At 44.3% G+C, this 18,097-nt stretch overlaps 1 protein-coding gene across 3 annotated transcripts in view; it reads left to right on the forward strand.

Annotated features, from left to right (window-relative positions):
• The first annotated feature begins 11,395 nt into the window (after window positions 1-11,395).
• Window positions 11,396-18,097, forward strand: part of COMMD7 (COMM domain containing 7) — a 33,761-nt gene continuing 27,059 nt past the window's right edge. Inside the window, exons 1-2 of one of the 3 annotated variants that reach the window (XM_059897584.1) lie at window positions 11,396-11,583; window positions 18,029-18,082. In XM_059897584.1, the coding sequence (XP_059753567.1) occupies window positions 11,500-11,583; window positions 18,029-18,082 (138 nt within the window). In that variant the 5' untranslated portion in view covers window positions 11,396-11,499. The remainder of the gene's footprint in view (window positions 11,584-18,028; window positions 18,083-18,097) is intronic. The other 2 variants (XM_059897585.1, XM_059897583.1) reach the window with 2 other exon arrangements.

Consider the following 18,097-nt stretch of genomic DNA (forward strand, 5'->3'; position numbering starts at 1 on the left):
GCTAAGAAGACAATCACAGGGTATATAATAAGAGGAAGGATTTTCAGTGACGGAGCCTGAGAAAACCGCCCTGGGAAAGTGGTGGCCAAGCAGCGATCTGAGGGAACACAGCAGTTAGGAGGCTACAGGAGAGGAAAGTGTTTGGGGGAGTGAGACCAGCGCTTGCTAATGTCCTAGAGCACAAGGAACCCGGTCCATACAAGGAACTGAGGGGATGCCCATGTGGCTGGAGCCGTGGAGAGGAGGCTGGAATCTGGTGAAGAAAGCAGGGCCAGGGCATGCGGAGTCATTGGAAGGTTTTCAGCAGGCAGGTTAGTAATGTGATCATATATGAATGAAGCATTTTGCATGGTGTCTGGCACAGTGGGAGCTAGCAGAAAGCAAGAAAGCCCTCCCTTGGTAGGGGAGGGATAAATTGGGAGATTGGGACTGACATATACACACTACTATATGTAAAATAGATAACTTAATAAGAACCTGCTGTATAGCACAGGGAACTCTATCTCAATACTCTGTAATGGCCTATATGGGAAAAGAATCTAAAAAAAAAAAAGAGTGGTTATATGTATATGTATAACTGACTCACTTTGCTGTACACCTAAAACTAATAGAACATTGTAAATCAACTATACTTCAATAAAAATTTTTTAAAAAGAAAGAAAGCCCTCCCTTCATTCTGCAATAGTCTCTGGATCCAGATAAGATTTTATCCCCATTTCGCCAGACATCAAATGAATGAATATTCAAGTTATTCATTAGTAGTAGTAGTAGCAATGATAACATTACTCCTAACTTGCCTCCCCTGAATTACCCAAGACGATCTTTTTTAAAAGGTATAAGATGTGATTTAGGAAACGTAGCCCTACTGTCCGCTGCCCTGAAACACACCCCTCATAGTGGCCCTTGTGAAAAGAAACTCCCACAGAATTGTCCGTAATTGGTCTTTGTGGCTTTTGACTGGGAGCCCAGGCCTAAACCACTGATGGCTTTCTCCATCCTGAGCCTTAAAACAGATCGGGGGACTTCCCTGGTGGTCCAGTGGTAAAGAATCCGCCTTACAATGCAGGGACACGGTTTCAATCCCTGGTCGGGGAACTAGGATCCCACATGCCGCGGGGCAACTAAGCCCACGCGCAACGACCAGAGGGCCTGCAAGCCGCAACTAAGACCTGACGCAACCAAAAATAAAAATGAAATAAATAAATAAATAATAAATAAATCTTTAAAAAAAAGAGAAACAGATCCGATGCCTTACTCTTTAGAGAGTACCCCACGGCCCCTCCAAATTTTGTGATGATCATGAAACGAGGTAACATTGATTTTGATTCATCCGCAGTTGATAGGTTTCTAGTGTTAGGAAGCTCTTTGTAAAAAGTCTTGCTTCTGCCGCTTGTTACCTGGCCTGACGAGCTTACCTGTCTGAGCTTCACTCCCTCCGTCTATAAAACAGGGGCTGGTGAGGATTGAAGGCGATGATGCACAGCCTCACGTATGTCCTCACGCACAGCAGCGCAGACTTCAACCTCGAGCCCTCCCTGAAGGAACGTCAACTGAGACGGTAGTGGTGATGGGGACAGGGAATACAGGTGCCAAGGAACAAGGCCATGTTCACCGTTTGCAAGTTCCAGGCCCTAGTGCCCATTCCAGCTGCATTCTGGGGCCTCCAGGAAACGTCTGTCCTCCCCCGTCTGCTGTCCAGGTTCCAGGGTTGCCACCTGAAGTTCCTGTTTGTTTGCTACTACCAGACAGATGCCTAGGGGTCCTGTTGAATTATAAAGCGTTAGTCCCCCTACCCCACTACCCTCAAGCCTCTGCTTAGAACTCGTACACAGGTTGCCCTCAGAGCAAAAACCGAAGTCCTGGAGGTAGGGTGAAGGCCGTGCTATGTTGTGTGTGTATCACATTTTGCCCTTTCCTTGGTCAACCCAAGGGAAAATGGCCGTGTCAGCACTTATGACTCTTTGTCATTCTTTTGAAACTGCTTCACAGAATTCCACAGTATGAATGAACTGCAAGTTATTTAACAGTTTATCCTGTTAATGGACAATGAGTGTGTTTGCAACTTTTCCCGATTACAATCCATTACAATTTTTTTTTTTTTGGCTGAGCTGCACTGCTTGCAGGATCTCAGTTCTTCAACCAGGGACTGAACCTGGGCCCCGGCAGTGAAAGCCCAGAATCCTAACTGCTAGGGCACCAGGGAACTCCCAGATATTTTCAGTTTTAAGAGTTACTGTTAAATTGTCCCAGATGACTATATAACAATTAATTAATTATTTTTATAATTTTCCAACATTTTATTATGAAAACATTCAAGCATTCAGTAAAGTTGAAAGAAATTATGAGGAATACTCTTATACCCACCACCCAACTTACACATCTATCCATTTATTCATCCATCCATCCATCTTATTTTTTGAAACATTTCAAAGTAAATTGCAGACATCAATACACTTCCCTTTAAACATTTCAACATGCATATCACTAACTAGAGTTTAATGTTTGTTTACAGTTTTTTTGTCTTCAAGGTAAATTTTACATACAAAGGTACACACAAATCTTAGATGTACATTTGTTAAACCTTCACACGCACACACACACACACACACACATATATACACACACGCCTGTGTAACCCAAACCCCTGTCAAGATACAGAACATCACCACCATCACCCTAGAAAGTTCTCTGGTGTCCCTTCCCAGGCAATCCCTGCCCCCACTCCTACAGAGACAATCAGTGTTCTAATACTTTCCATCATGGACTGCCTGTTTTAGAGCTTTATATTTTTTTAAAGAGAGGGGAAAAAAAATACTCCCTGTATACTCACACATTTTTTTTCTCCGTATTTTAGTGGGAGATAAAAATATCCTACCTCCTCTCCAATCCCTAAAGGAATTTATTTCTTCCTGTACAGATGAGTTCCATTCCTTCTCTGAGTTCCAATAAGCAATTAACTGCTCATTCTCTGGGATACACATATTTAGGCCTTGAGCTACCTGAGAGCAAGGACCCCATTTACCCACAGTAGGTGCTCTGACTCATTATTATCTTTCTCCCACTCTCAGACAGACCAGCAAGTACCGGGGGCCTTCCCTTATGTTTGGAAGCTCAGGCTTGACTCCTGAGGTGGGGTAAGAAGGTCGGCAGCCTGGGGCCGTTGTCTTAGTCTCCCTTTAACCCACTGAGTGACCTCGTGCAAGGGTCTTCCCCTCTCTGGGTACTTGCTTCCTCCACTGAGAGCAGATGTTAGAGCGTGGAATGGGGCCAAAACCTTTAGTGTCATTCTTGACTCCTTTGTCTCATGCTTCCACACTGGATCTAGCAGGAAATCTGACAGTTCTTCCCTCAAATCAGATCCAAAACCTGACCCTCACCATCCTTCCATTGCCACCACCTTGGTACAAGCTAGGAAGCTACCGTCCTCCTCACTAGAAGACTACACCAGCTTCCTTCCTAGGCTCCTGGCTTCCAACTTGCACCCTGTGTTCTTCTCTGAAGCAGCCAGAAGGGTCTCTGCAACACTTAGGTCAGACCACCCTCTGTCTCTGTTCAAAGCCCTCCCATGACTCCCCATCTCAGGGCAAAAGCCAAAGTGCTTCTGATGGCCCACAAGGGCCCCCATGATCTTGACCCAATCCGACCTTGACTTCACCTTCCATCGTCCTTGCAGCTCTCACTACACTGGCTTCATGGCTTTCCTGGAACACACCAAGCATACTCTGATCTCAGGGCCTTTGCAGTTTCTCTCCTCGTGCCTGGAATTCTTCCCCCAGACAGTTGCGTGGCTTATTTTTTCACTTTTATTCAGGTCTTTGCTCAAATGTCACTTTATTAAAGATGCCTTCCTTCACCTCCACCATTAACAGAGCAAACCTCCACCTTCCTCCACAAGCACTGCCCACCTCCCTTCCACCTGCCATCATCCAATCTGCTATGTGTTCACCTACTTATTATTGTCTGTCTACCCAACTAGGATGTAAGCTCCATGAGGGACAGCTTATTTGTCTGCTTGACTACTGCTATATTTTGTTCCTGATGTACCTAGAACAGGGCCTAGCTCCTAGTAGGTGCTCAGGAAATATTTCTTGATAAGTCAGGAACAGGGGTTTGGGACTTACCTCTAGCACATCTTCTCTAAGGCTTGGATTCCTCCCTTTAAAGGGGTCCCGGGACTTCCCTGGTGGCACAGTGGTTAAGAATCCGCCTGCCAATGCAGGGGACATGGGTTCGAACCCTGGTCCGGGAAGATCCCACATGCCACGGAGCAACTAAGCCCGGGCGCCACAACTACTAAGCCTGCGCTCCAGAGCCTGCATGCCACAACTACTGAGCCAGCGAGCCACAACTACTGAAGCTCGCTCACCTAAAGCCCGTGTTCCACAACAAGAGAAGCCACCGCAATGTGAAGCCCACGCACCGCAACTAGAGAAAGCCCGCGTGCAGCAATGAAGACCCAACACAGCCAAAAATAAATAAATTTATTGATTTATTTATTTATTTTTTAAAAAGGCGGGGGGGGTCCCAATGTTTTCCTCATTGTGAAAGTGAGATGGTACATGGATGCCTGTTATAGAGTGCTGCCCACAGGTTGAAGGGGGAGAGGTCCTGTGGCTTAGGGCACTGGCTTCAGACACCTGTGTGACCTCGGGCAGGCCACTCAAGTTCTCTGGCCCTGCTGATCTCTGCTTCAGAAGTTTATTGAGGGTGAAACAAGAAACCATGTGGAAAGTGTTTAACACAGTGCCTGATATGTAGTAATAATAGCAACTGTTATTGTTGCTGAGGGACTGGAAAGGAAGGATTCTACTTCCTGAGTTTGCTCTGCATCTGGACTCCGCCTCCTCTTTTGTTTCGGGATAAACATAGAGGGGATGGATTCTCCCTTGTCCAGACCGTCCCTGATCTCTTCTGGGCAGGCCCTCTCCCTCCAAGCTGCAGGATGCCGATAACCTAACCCTGCCTGCAGACTGGGCTTTGGAAAGTGACTGTGAGTTGTGCTGACCTGCGGAGTAGTGGGAGAAGGCTGGGTGACATGCTTAGGACCCCAGGGCTTTCCCCCTGGGTTGTTTAGTTCATATGTTCAAGGCCTGACGACTCGGCTTAACCTCCATTCGTCTCTCAGGTCTACTCATGCCTGGTTTCCTCTACCCCTACCCCCACTGAACCTGCTCACAAGCCCTCACTCTCTTCCTAGCATTTATCCCTTTGTAATGTCTTTGAGTGACTCTTCAGATACGGTGTATCTCCTCCATCAGATTGGGAGCTGCACAGGGGCGGAACAGTAGCCTGTCTTGTTCACTCTTGTGTCCCCAGCACCTAGCACAGGGCCTGGCACATAGTAGGTGCTCAATAAGTATCTGCTGTCTGAAGGAGTCAATGGACTCCTCCAGCCTTCAGATAATCAAAATGGTCTAGAAGAGAAAGTTCCCCCGGGGAACTCCTCTAAGGTTACACCCAGGTTATGTTCACAACACCCAGCAGCAATTTGCATTGCAGTCCTAAATCAGGGCCCAGAGCAGGCATTCACTTTATAATCGTCCTGAGGAGAAAAACAAAGCAGACAATAGGGATCCAAGCCCTCATTTTCTCAGGCAAAGTGAATCCCACCTTGAATTTGAAATAAGGGGTGAGATTCCCAAAAGGTGGAGGCATTATCACCCCCACCCTCAAAACTAGGAACTGCCAAAGGGCCCTTTAAAAAGCAAATTTCTAGAGGGGACGGTGTAAATGTCCATTGGAGCTTAGGCCAAGGATCTTAAACAGGCTTAAACTTTACCCCAGGAATTCCACTTCTCAAATTTGTCTCAAGGAAAAATCTTGAGATTTGGAGAAATATTTTTGAACAGACGAGCAAGTACATCACCACATCCCATACAAAAATCAGAGAATAGGAACTGTCCTAGGAGTCTAACAATAGAGGTTTGTTTACATTCATTTACATGTATAAGGATTAAAAACTAAAAGTGGAATTGACTCCTCTCCCCTGGCTGCAAACAAGCTCAGAGCCAATTTGAAAACTAATCAGTAATCTCTCCACTGCCCCATGTGTTGGTGAATTTGCTTCCGACCTAGTCCTGATTTACTATCTTTCTTTTTTTTAAATCTTCCTATTTTAAGCATCTCATTTCCTCTGCCCTTAACAGCCTCCCAACAGGGGAGTTTTTGTCTCTAGTTCACTGCTCTGTACCAGCATCTAGCACGATGATGGGTGCATAATAAGTGTTCAATAAAGACGTGTCCCATGAATGGACAGATGTCTCCACAAAGCTGACTTCAAATCTTCTTGGGCGTTAGGCAAATCCTCCCCAGATGAAAGGTACTGACCCAGGGAGAATTCCCTGGCGGTCCAGTGGATTAGGATTCGGCGCTTTCACTGCCAGGGTCCGAGTTTGATCCCTGGTCAGGGATCTAAGATCCCGCAAGCCCCGTGGCATGGCCCAAAAAAAAAAAAAAAGAAAAAAAAAGGTACTGACCCAGCAATTCCATTCTAAGGCCCAGCAACTCCATTCATAAGAGTGCAAGTATCTGTATATGGAGGAATGTTTCCTCTAACATTGTCTGTAACAGTGCAAACATGGGAAAACCCTCAGTGTCCATCAATAGGGGCCTGGTTAAATCAGATAGGATTCATCCAGACTATACAGCTATTGAAAAGGAAATAGCAAGTCTATAACTGCTGATGTGGAGAGAGCTACAAGACATGCTTCTAAGTGAAAAGACAAGATGCTAAATAGTGTAAACAGTGTATATATGAGTCCATGGTTCAAAAAAATAATAATAACATGGAGAAAGAAGTCTAACAGGCCATTCCAGAGTGATCCTGAGAGCACATTTGGGAGGTTCCAACCTCAGTCCTGCCCCTAACCAGCAAGTGACCTTGATTAGCACCTTTCCTCTCTAAGCCCATCCCCCCTTCTATAAAAACAAGGATGAGTTATGACCTCCTGGCGGGGTTACTGAGAGGATTAAGGAAGAAAATGCATATAAATGCCAGGCACCTCTCTCAGAGTGAGTACTCAAAGATATATTAGTTAAAATAGAAAATCATTTCTCTCGTCACAGGATGGGAATGAAGATCATTTAACTTTTTTAAAAAAAATCCTTTAAAATGTATTCTGCAAATAAATCGAAATTTACAAAAGAGTTGCAAGAATAATACAAAGAATCCCTGTATATTCTTTACCCAGAGTCACCAATTGTTAACATTTGCCATATTTGCACTACCCCCTCCTCATTTTTTTTCTTGAACCATTTTATTCCTCTTTACCTTATACGTTCAGCATATATTTCTTAAGAAAAAAGACATTCTCTTACATAAATCAAGTACAATGATCAAATTCAGGAAATTAAACATTGATACAATATTATATCCAATCTAAAGTCATGTTCAAATTTCATCAGTTGTCCCAGTAATGTCTTTTTTAAAAATTGTGGTAAAAAAAAAAAATCACATAAAATTTACCATCTTAGCCCTTTCTTTCTTCCTTTCTTTCTTTCGTTCTTGCTTTCTTTCTTTCTTTCATTTTTTTTGGCCACGCTGTACAGCTTGTGGGACCTTATTTCCCCAACCAGGGATTGAATCCGGGCCCTAAGCAGTGAAAGTGCGGAGTCCTAACCACTAGACAGCCAGGGAATTCCCTGAGGCATTTCTAAGTGTACAGTTCAGTAGCGTTAAGGATATTCACATTGTTGTGCCAATAGTATCTTTTATAGCAACTGTTTGCCTCCATCTAGGATCACACATTGCATTTATGTAGTCATCTTATATTTTCGGTTTCTTTTAATCTGGAAAAATTCCTTAGCCTTCCTTTGTTAATGACTTTCATGACATAGGTGTTTTGAAGAGTCTAGGCTAACTGTAATTTTGTGGCTTTTGTTATCTGCTTTTATAATAAAGGAGATAATATTGAAGGATGAGGATAATCACAAATGGAAACATAAAGGTATCCACAGTACTTTTTCCCCTAGTTTTTGGTAGAAAGAGCATCTGGAGTTTGTCCCTCCTGCTAAAATGCAGGATCCCAGCGGTGATGGAGATGTTCTGCATCTCTGTATCAATGTCAATATCCTGGTTGGGAGATTGCACTCTAGCTTTGCAAGATAGGATCTGTGCACAGAGAGAAACTGGGAAAAGGGTACAGTCGTGTCTCTGTATGATTTCTTAAAAGTGTAAGTGTGAATCTACAATTATCTCAGAATAAAAAGTTTAATTTTTTAAAAGATGCCCTTTGGCATTTCAGAGCCTGAAGTGTCAACAATTCTCCCAGGGAGAACCTAGCCCCTTGGTGAAATTCCCAGTGGGAATCCTCCAGCCTGAGAAAGGACTTCTTAATGAACTCCTTTCACTTGCAGGGGTGGGGGGAGGGGGCCTCCTTTGCCCTCTGCAGGGACATTTTAAAGTGAATGAAGGGAGCAAGGTCCCTCATTAAGGCTGAAATGGGAGCTGCTGGGGGCGGGGGTTCTCTAGGAGGCCTGGCCCCAGGTCTGCATTTCCTGCTACAAAGTTATCTCATTAACAGTAATCACCACTCCTTTCTATCTGAGAGTGGATTGTGAAGGACAACATTGGAAAGATAATTTTTATCTACTGTCCTTGTTAGTTGCCAACTTCTTAATAATAAAATTGAAAAATTGTAAAGACCTGAACAGGCAACCAATGGGGATTCACCGTAAGCATTATTATATTCTTGCTCAGTAGAATATTATGCCGCATTTTATGATGAGGCTTTTGTAGCATTTATAATTGAAACCAAGAATGTTGTTGTGTGAAATTTTGAGGTTTCTCTTAGAGGACTTGGAATTCTTCTCAGGGCTGAGGAATGTGGGTTAGGAGAGCAGGGTCCTCATCAGGGAAATGAACCTGCCACCGGGTTCTTGTTCAGGCTGAAATGCTAATTTCTGGGTGTTCTCAGATCAATCACGGTCTAGTCTCTCCCTAACTTGGAAGTTTGTCATCCTAGCGCTATTTTGAACCCTGAAAGTCAGAACATGATATCCCTTGACCCTTCTAGGAATTTCTCCTAAAGAAATAATCAGATGTGGAAAATGAATTGTGTACCAGGGTTCTTATTGCCATCTTCTTTTTATAAGATTGAAAAATTGGAATACTATTAATAACAAGCATTTATTGAGCACTTACCATGGGCCAGTTGCTGTGCTAAGTGTTTTACAAGCATTATCTGATTTCATCTTTTCTAGTAGGTTGTATTATTGTCTCCATTTTTACAAATGAAAAAAGGAATGGAAGCACAGAAAGGTTAGTAATTTGCCCAAGACAACATAATTAGTAAGCAGAGGAGACACGTGTAAATGACAGCAAAAACACAATGTGATAAACATTAAAATAGAAATAATATGAGGGACAAGAGGTAGACAATGCAAAGTACTAACATTATACACAGGGTGTGTTTGGGTGCATAAAATAAAGCCCATCATGTGGTAGGCATTTTAAAACGGTGATTATTTGCACCTCAAACTTGAATGTGATCATGAATCACCCGGGGATCTTGTTTAAAATGCTGGTTTAGGGTAAGTCTAGGAGTCTGCATTTCCACCAAGTTCCTGGGTAATGTCCAAGCTGCTGCTCCAAGGACCACGCTTTGAGTACCAGAGATTAAATAGCTTGGCAAAGTGGGAGAGCCCCGAATATGTAAAAACCAAACACATCTCAGCGGCCCCAATGACCTGTGATGTGGAAAAAGACTGGAAAACAATACAGTTACTGTCCTACTGTGGTGCTGGGCTGCAGTTTCAAGTGAATTTCTTTCCCTTCCTCTATTTTCTGTCACATTCAATTCCACACACATCTATTGAGTGCCTCAGCACCAGTCACTGTGGGAGGAGAAATGAAGGAAATCTAGTGGTTTCCTCAAGGTTATTTTTTTTTAAGTTAAAAATAAAGAAACACACTTAAAATGGGTGCATTTCATTGTATATAATTTATACCTGAACAAAGCTGATTTAATACTTAAAGGTATGAAGAAATATAAGTCCCTGACAGGGATCTTTTTTAATAGGTTAAAACTATTTTAAAATTAAATTCCTGGACAGTGAGTCAGGGGTTCTGAGTTCAGTCCCTCTCTGTTAGTCACCCGAAGGTTTACTTTCTTCCAGGTACCTTGGACTTGGACAGTTGCCCTGTATACATTCTCAAAGCACTTTGTACTTTTTGGCATCATTTCATAATTTCACCCACACGTGATTTTTCACATGTGTGTGTCTACCTCCCTGACTAAACTCTGACTTCTCCCAGGCCAGGCACTACATCTGGTTTTGTCACTGTGATGTCCCAGCACCTGTCAGGGCAACTGCCCCACAGATGGTACTCAGGATTATCTGTTGAATGAATGTGTGAAGGAATTTGTTCATACCCTTTCCGAAGGGATTTTTAGGAAAGGGTAGAGAAAAAAGCCTGGTGGAGAAAGCCAGCCAATCCTCCCCACACTCCCCCACCCCAGGTATCTAGGAACCCTCTCCCTACCCTCAAGGCTGGGCTCAGGGGTAGGTGAAGATGCTTTGGGGCTTGCAGGGCTCAGGTCTTAGATTCCAAGGAGCATGTCTTGGTTTTCTCATCTGTCCAGTGGGGATCAGGGTAATTAATACTTATCTCGGGCTGCAAGGGGTCCTTGGGAAGAGAGCATGGGGGTTAAAATGTTTCAGGGGCTGCAGTGATTATCACTGTCTCAATAATCTCCCCCACCAACCTGACCACCTTCCTGCCTGGCACTATCACAGTCCTTGCACTTCTTTGGGTCAGTGTTTCCTCCACTCCAGAGTTTCTCCAAATGTGGTCTTTGGGAAGTCGTTGGAAATGCAAAATTCTCAGGTTCTATCCCAGGCTTTTCTAATCAGAAACTCTGGGGGTGGGGCCCAGCAATTGGCATGCCCTGCATGTGATGCTGGTGCAAGCCCAAGTTTGAGCTTTCATTGCTCTGCTCTGACCCAAGCTCTCCCAGAGACACTTGGCCTGCCTGTTCACTTTTCTATCCGCAGTGCCTGGCATCTAAGAGGCATGCCCTAAATATCTTCTGATGCATAGTAACGATGTTAATGATAGCAGCTAGCCATTGGTTGAGGACCTCCAGTGTGCCAGGCTATCTTCTAAACATTTTAAGAGGGTGAGTGCATTTAAGGCGCCATCCCCGGGATCATTTTACGGATAGTGAAGCAGGTTCCGAGAGGCCACGCTCTGAGCCCAAGGGGAGATCACGCAGGGAATCCCGCGTTTCACCGCTGTGCTGCTCAGCGCCCTGGACTGGACACAGCGGTCGCGGGTATCCAGGGCTCCGCGAGGGCACCCCTGCCCCGCCCCACACGGGGTCCGCGCGCGTCAGCGGCTCGGTGAGGGCGCACCCGGAACCGGTCTGAGAGGAGCGCGGCGGCGGCGGCGGCCCGTGGCGAAAGTGCGGCTGCGGAAGCGCGGCGAGGCCGGCGGCGCGAAGGAGGAAGTCCGGGGAGGCGCGGGAGCTGGGGGGTCTGCGGCGCCGAGCGGACGCCATGGGCCGCCTGCACTGCACGCAGGACCCCGTGCCCGAGGCCGTGGGCGGCGACATGCAGCAGCTGAACCAGCTGGACGCACAGGTGGGCCGGGCGACCGCGACGCGGGATCCGCGGGGGGGCCCGGGGCCCCGGAGGGGATGGCGGTTTAGGCCGCGGCCGCCCGCTGTGCGTTGTGGCCGTAGGGGGGGATTCGGGGAGGGGCTGAGGAGAATTGGGGTCTCAGGCCAGTTTTGAGGGCCGAAGGATCTCGGGAGGCCTAAGGCCAGGCTGAGGGATCCCAGGGGGATCTCGGGGACCCAGAAATGGGACTGGGGGACTTCTGGGGGTCCTGGGAACCAGGAGAGTTTGCAGGGTCCCGGAAGCGGGGCTGAGGGGAGTCTTGATGAGGCCGAAGGGAGTTGGGAGAACTGAAGTAACAGACTAAGGGCCTTGGGAGGCTGATGGAGTTTGGGGGAGCCGTGGAATTTGGTGGGCCAGGCGAGGGACTGAGACATTTTGTAGGAAGGCCGGGGGTCTTGGGGAGACTGAGGAGGGTCTCAGCATCTCGAGGGGGCTGAAGGAGCCTGGAGTGGGGGCAGGTCATCAGGGGGTGGGATGTGTGTAGGTAATGGCCAGGCCAGAATGGCTCTGTGGGCAAGCGATGACATCCTGTCCTTGCCACTCCCATCCCCCCCCAATTAAGGGAGATACTGGTAGTCCCCAAGGAAAGAAACCATGTACCCTACACAGTAGAGGGCGGGTCCCTGATGGTAGTGGAGCTGGCAAAGGCTTTTTCAGGCTGCAGGTGCCAACCAGTCAACCTTGAAGTCTTCCTGCTCCTGTGCTGGTTGGGATGCCCCTTTCATACCACTAAGTCAGCAAAATTAAGCAAGTTAAAATGTCACTTCTCACCATCACAGCAAAGGTGCATTTATTTCCCCCACTGGGTTGTAACTTCCCAGGAGGTTGGGCCCCTCTCTTTCATCTCAACATCCTCACAACTTATTGTTTTCTCAGGAAGTAACACTAATTGTAATGCCAGTCATGTTCTACGGCTTCAGTGTCCAAGAAAAATGAACTGCAAGCCTCAGGTCTACTTTTACATTTCCTAGTAGCCACATTTAAAAATTCAGAAGAAACAGGAAATGAATTTAATGTGTTTTCTGTAATCCACTATATCAGAATATTATCATTTCAATGTGTAACCCACATAAAATATATCAGTGAGATATTTCACTTTTTGGTACTTAGGTTTCTGATTCTAGTGTGTATTTTAAAGCACATCTGAAATTAGATTAGCCTTTTTCAAGTGCTCAGTAGCCACACATGGCTAGCGGCCACTGTATTGCACAGCCCAGTTCTAAGTGCTTTTATGTGTATTAAGTCACCGAGTTCTTGCAACCACCCTAGGAGTCAGGTACTATTACCATTCCCATTTCACAGATGAGAAAAATGGTTCAGGGAAATAAATTGACCTGTTTAAGGGCAGGCAACCAGGAAGTGGTGGAGCCAGGAATTCAGGACCGGACACCTGACTTCAGATCCGGGGGAATTAAACACACTAGAATAGAGCTTTGTAGGTGGTCTCCCCAATCAGGTAGTTTAGCTTTTACTTGTTTATGTATTGGGGCTTTCTGAAAGACTTCCATTGGGAGAATAAAAAAGATTCTGCTGCTAAAAAACTTTTTTTAAAGCTCCTGGATTGTATGATCTCTAAGGTTACCTCCAACTTGGTATTCCAAAGATAATCCACCTCCTTTAAGATCAGAGCTGGACTCATTTTCTAACCTTGAAACGCACTTTAAACCTTTACCTTTGTTTTTAATACAGAAAGCTTTTTCTTGATGAGCAACTTATCAGAGTCCTTTGGGCCATTTTCCCCCCTTTTCTTGGGTGATCAAACTTCTTTGAGTAGCCACTCTGTTAGCTGAACTTACCTTGAAGTCTGAGGCCCAGGCCTCAAGGAGAAAAAGAATCATTGTATTAATGTTGGCATCACCATTTATTGCTTATTCGGTGGGTATTTATCTGAATGCCTACTATGCACCAAATAGTCACTAAACCCAGTGAGATTTACAAAGGCTTGATGAATGAGGCCTCTTGTGCTGGGGCAGTTGTGATCTGCTGGGGCAGGTCAGAAAATGGAGACACGGTACAGCACTGAGTGGATCTGCATGTGCTCCCTGATGCCGTGGGCAGTCCTAGGTAACGTGGAGCCTTGAGAGTAGGTAGGATTAAAAAATAATCATTTTTAGAGTGGTTATGAGAGGATATTCAGATTCAGAAAAATATAAAGAAGAAAACAAATGGTCTACAGTCTCTCACCTAGCAACACACACAGTTAGAAAATTCAGACAGTATTCAAAGGTATAAAATTAAAATAAAAACACCTATTTCTCTTGTCTCCAGAAATCATCATTTTGATAGTTTCTCATGTATCTTTATAGAAAAAAAAAAGTCTGCAATCTGCCATCATATGTATGGGTATCCTTTAAAAACTTTTTTTTTACACAAAAGGGAGTGTGATTAAAAAGAAAAAAAAAGGGAGTGTGATATTCCTTGAAACAGATCTAACATAATTTAACCAGTCCCCTATTAATAGACACTTAAGTTGCTTTCAGTGTTTTATTTTTAAGAACAATGCTGTCAACAAACTGCTTTGTGTGTGTCTGGGTTTACTTTCTAGAACATCTCTGAAGGGTATACTTCTTGCAGTGGAATTACTAGGTCAAAGGGTCTGATTGTTTAAAAAAGTAGATATGGATTTTGCTAAGTTACAGTCCAGAAAGGTTGCCCCAGTTTATCTTCTCAACAGTGTGCAAGCATGTCTGTTACTTTCACCAACACTGGTGTCATCAGACTATTAGTTTGAAGATCTGATAAGTGAAAACTTGGTATTTCCTTGTTTTGCTGATTTGCATTTCTCATCTGGAATGATCTTGAGCATCTTTTCATATGTTTAACTGCTAAGAATAGTTAAGATTTTGATTTCATGGATATTCATGAGCAGGTGAGCATTCCAGGGAGAGACAGCTATGCAGGTACAAAGGCAAAGAATGGGGAAGGTGTTTAGGGAAGATTTATTCAACAAATACTTACTGTGCACTTACAATAATTAAGGTGCAGTTGACCATACAAAGCTGGAGGAGGAACCTTCTCTGTTAAGACAGGTTTGTGTTCCTTATCAAGATTGAAAATTCTAAGTGCCCCCAGGTGAGGTTCTAAGAGGGAGCCTCAGAACTTAAGAATCTGGGTAGGTCCCTTTCTTGTTGGGAGTGTCCTGGTATCTTGGCAGGGCTTTGAAGGATAAGGAGGTTTTGGAAGAGTGGAGATAGGGATGGGGGTCGGTAACAGCCTACAGACCACAGTAGCTTGAGGTCCCTCTTGAGAGGAGAGGCAAGGATGAGACCACACAAGGAGCCCGAGCCTGAGTGCTAAGCTGAGGCCTGGAAATGGAAAAGCAGCTGGAGGCCTTCTCAGTCGCCCCAGTTTTTAAAAGGCCCCGGGTGGCATAGGAAACAAGGTTGGCCAAAGATCTGACAGTTCCACAGATCTGCAGCAAAAAAAAAAAAAAAAATTAAAGAAACAGGAAAACTCACAGTTTGAGGACACATTCTCAAGCCAGTCTTGACTGTTCTTGTTTTCACTGTATCAGCATTTGGTCAAGGCTGATACCCAATATCACAAATACTGCAGAAAAACAGCCCCTGGACCACCATTGGTTAAAGTGTTCCCATGGAATATCCATGAAGTTTTGAGAAAGCAGACACCTCTATGCCATTGGGTGGTGGGAGTGTAAATCCTGCAACTTCTTTGCAAGGCAGTTTGGCACTATTTTCTCAGAATTTAAAATGCATGTATTTTAGAGAATAAGCTAGGGGGGAGGGGCAAGATAGGGGTAGGGGATTAAGAGGTACAAACTATTATGTAAAAAATAAATAAGCTATAAAGGGCTTCCTTGGTGGCGCGGTGGTTAAGAATCTGCCTGCCAGTGCAAGGGACACGGGTTCGAGCCCTGGCCCGGGAAGATCCCACATGCCGCGGAGCAACTAAGCCCGTGTGCCACAACTACTGAGCCTGAGCTCTAGAGCCCGCAAGCCACAACTACTGAGCCCACATGCCACAACTACTGAAGTTTGCGTGCCTAGAGCCTGTGCTCTGCAACAAGAGAAGCCATGACAATGAGAAGCCCGCGCACTGCAACGAAGAGTAACCTCCGCTCACCACAACTAGAGAAAGCCTGCACACAGCAATGAAGACCCAACACAGCCAAAAATAAAAATAAATAAATAAATAAATAAATAAATAAGCTATAAGGATATATTGTACAACACAGGGAATATAGCCAATATTTTATAAAAACTATAAATGGAATATAACCTTTAAAAATTATGAATTACTGTGTTGTACACCTGAAACTTATATAATATTGTACTTGAACTACACCTCAACATAAAAAATGCATATATCCTTTGACCTAGGATGCATTTTAAGAATATTTCTTTTTTTTTTTACCACACCGCGAGGTTTGTATGATCTTAGTTTCCTGACCAGGGATTGAAGCCGGGCCCTCGGCAGTGAAAGCTCAGAGTCCTAACCACTGGCCCTCCCGGGAATTCCCGAGAATATATCTTATAGACATACGTGTCACAAAGAAATATGTGGGAGGATATTCATTGCAGCATCGTTTACATAACACCAACAAACACACCCATTAATGTTCATTTCTAGGGAACTAAATTATGCTAAGTCTTTGCCAGTTGAATGTCATAAAGTTGTTAAAAGAACTGGGTAGATTTATATCTGCTGACATGATTGATCTCTAAGATGTAATTGAGTGAAAAAAAGGTGAGGTGCAGAGAGTGGGTTCTGTATGATCCCATTTGTATTTAAAAGAAATTAAATGAAAATAAAATGATGGGAGGGCCCCAGAGGTGTCAGCAGTGACTACCCTGGGGAGTGGGAGTAAGGTGGGAGGGGCCAGGGAGGGAGCAAGACATTTTATTTTATTTTATTTTATTATTATTATTTTTTAACATCTTTATTGGAGTATAATTGCTTTACAATGGTGTTAGTTTCTGCTTTATAACAAAGTGAATCAGTTATACATATACATATGTCCCCATATCTATTCCCTCTTGCATCTCCCTCCCTCCCACCCTCCCTATCCCACCCCTCTAGGTGGTCACAAAGCACCGAGCTAATCTCCCTGTGCTATGCGGTTGCTTCCCACCAGCTATCTATTTTACGTTTGGTAGTGTATATATGTCCATGCCACTCTCTCACTTTGTCAACATTTTATTTTATATTCTTTTATGTTAGCTGGGTCTTTTTAAAACCTTCTGCATATATTACTTTTATATTTTCAAACACTAGTTTTATATTTTAAAATAGAATACATTTTAGAATAAAATAATACAGAGCCTTGCCAGGGGTTTGCGTGGAGTTTAGTGTCATGGGAAAAAGGGCAGATGCATTTGACAGTCATATTACATGTATAGCTTTGGGGGCTCTGAGCTGAAGTATCTGTAATCTTTTTTGTTTAAATGTTATATTGCTTCAGGAAGGTGGCTCTATTGGCATAGTGACTTTAATTGTAGCTGTGGTAATTGCTACTATTTGTTTAGCCTCTAGCCTGGCACTGTCCTGGAGGCTTTGCATGTGCCAATTAGTACTGTTCTGGAAGCTATGTATTATTACCTTTGTTTTCCCAATGGGGACTGAATCACAGTGAGGCTGAGTGACTTGCCCAGGGTCACATGGGTGGTCAGCAGAACAATGATTCACATCTGGATCTTTTAAACTCTTGTGTGTTGATTTTCCCTACTATGCCACACACACTGTGTCCATTGGGAGGGAACATGGGAAAGTAATGACATGTGTCTCAGTCTGCTTGGGCTGCTGTAACAAAATACCACAGACTGGGCGGCTTGAACAGCAGAGATTTATTTCTCACAGTTCTGGAGGCTGGTGATTCCAAGATCAGGGTGCCACCAGATTCAGTTCCTGGTGAGAGCTCTCTTCCTGGCTTATTTTGTAACTGGAAGTTTGTACCTCTTAATCCCCTTAGCCCACTTCATACCCCACCCCTCTCCCCTCTGTATCTGTGAGTCTGTTTTTGTTTTGTTTGTTTTGTTTTTCAGATTCCACATATAAGTGAGATCATATGGTATTTGTCTTTCTGTGACTTATTTCACTTAGCATAATACCTTCTACATCCATCCATGTTGTTGCCAATGGCAAGATTTCATTCTTTTTATGGCTGAGTAATATTCCATTGTATATATGTACCACATCTTCCTTATCCATTCATCTGTTGATGGACGCTTAGGTTGCTTGCGCATCTTGGCTGTTGTAAATAGTGCTGCAATGAACATTGGTGTGCTTACATATTTTCAAATTATGAATGTCTGTAACTTTAAGATGCTCAAAACAGGTATCAACATCTGTGTGTTCCTCTTCTCTCTTAAGGGGCTGTAGTAGGATGGGATGTGGGAACACTGACCCAGGAGTAGAATTTTACTGATGTTCTGTGTTCTCTTCACAGAAGTTCTCAGCCCTGACGGAAGTACTCTTCCACTTCCTAACTGAGCCAAAAGAGGTAAAGTATCTTGTG

This window comes from Balaenoptera ricei, chromosome 15 (genome assembly GCF_028023285.1).
Source record: "Balaenoptera ricei isolate mBalRic1 chromosome 15, mBalRic1.hap2, whole genome shotgun sequence".
Taxonomy (NCBI): domain Eukaryota; kingdom Metazoa; phylum Chordata; class Mammalia; order Artiodactyla; family Balaenopteridae; genus Balaenoptera; species Balaenoptera ricei.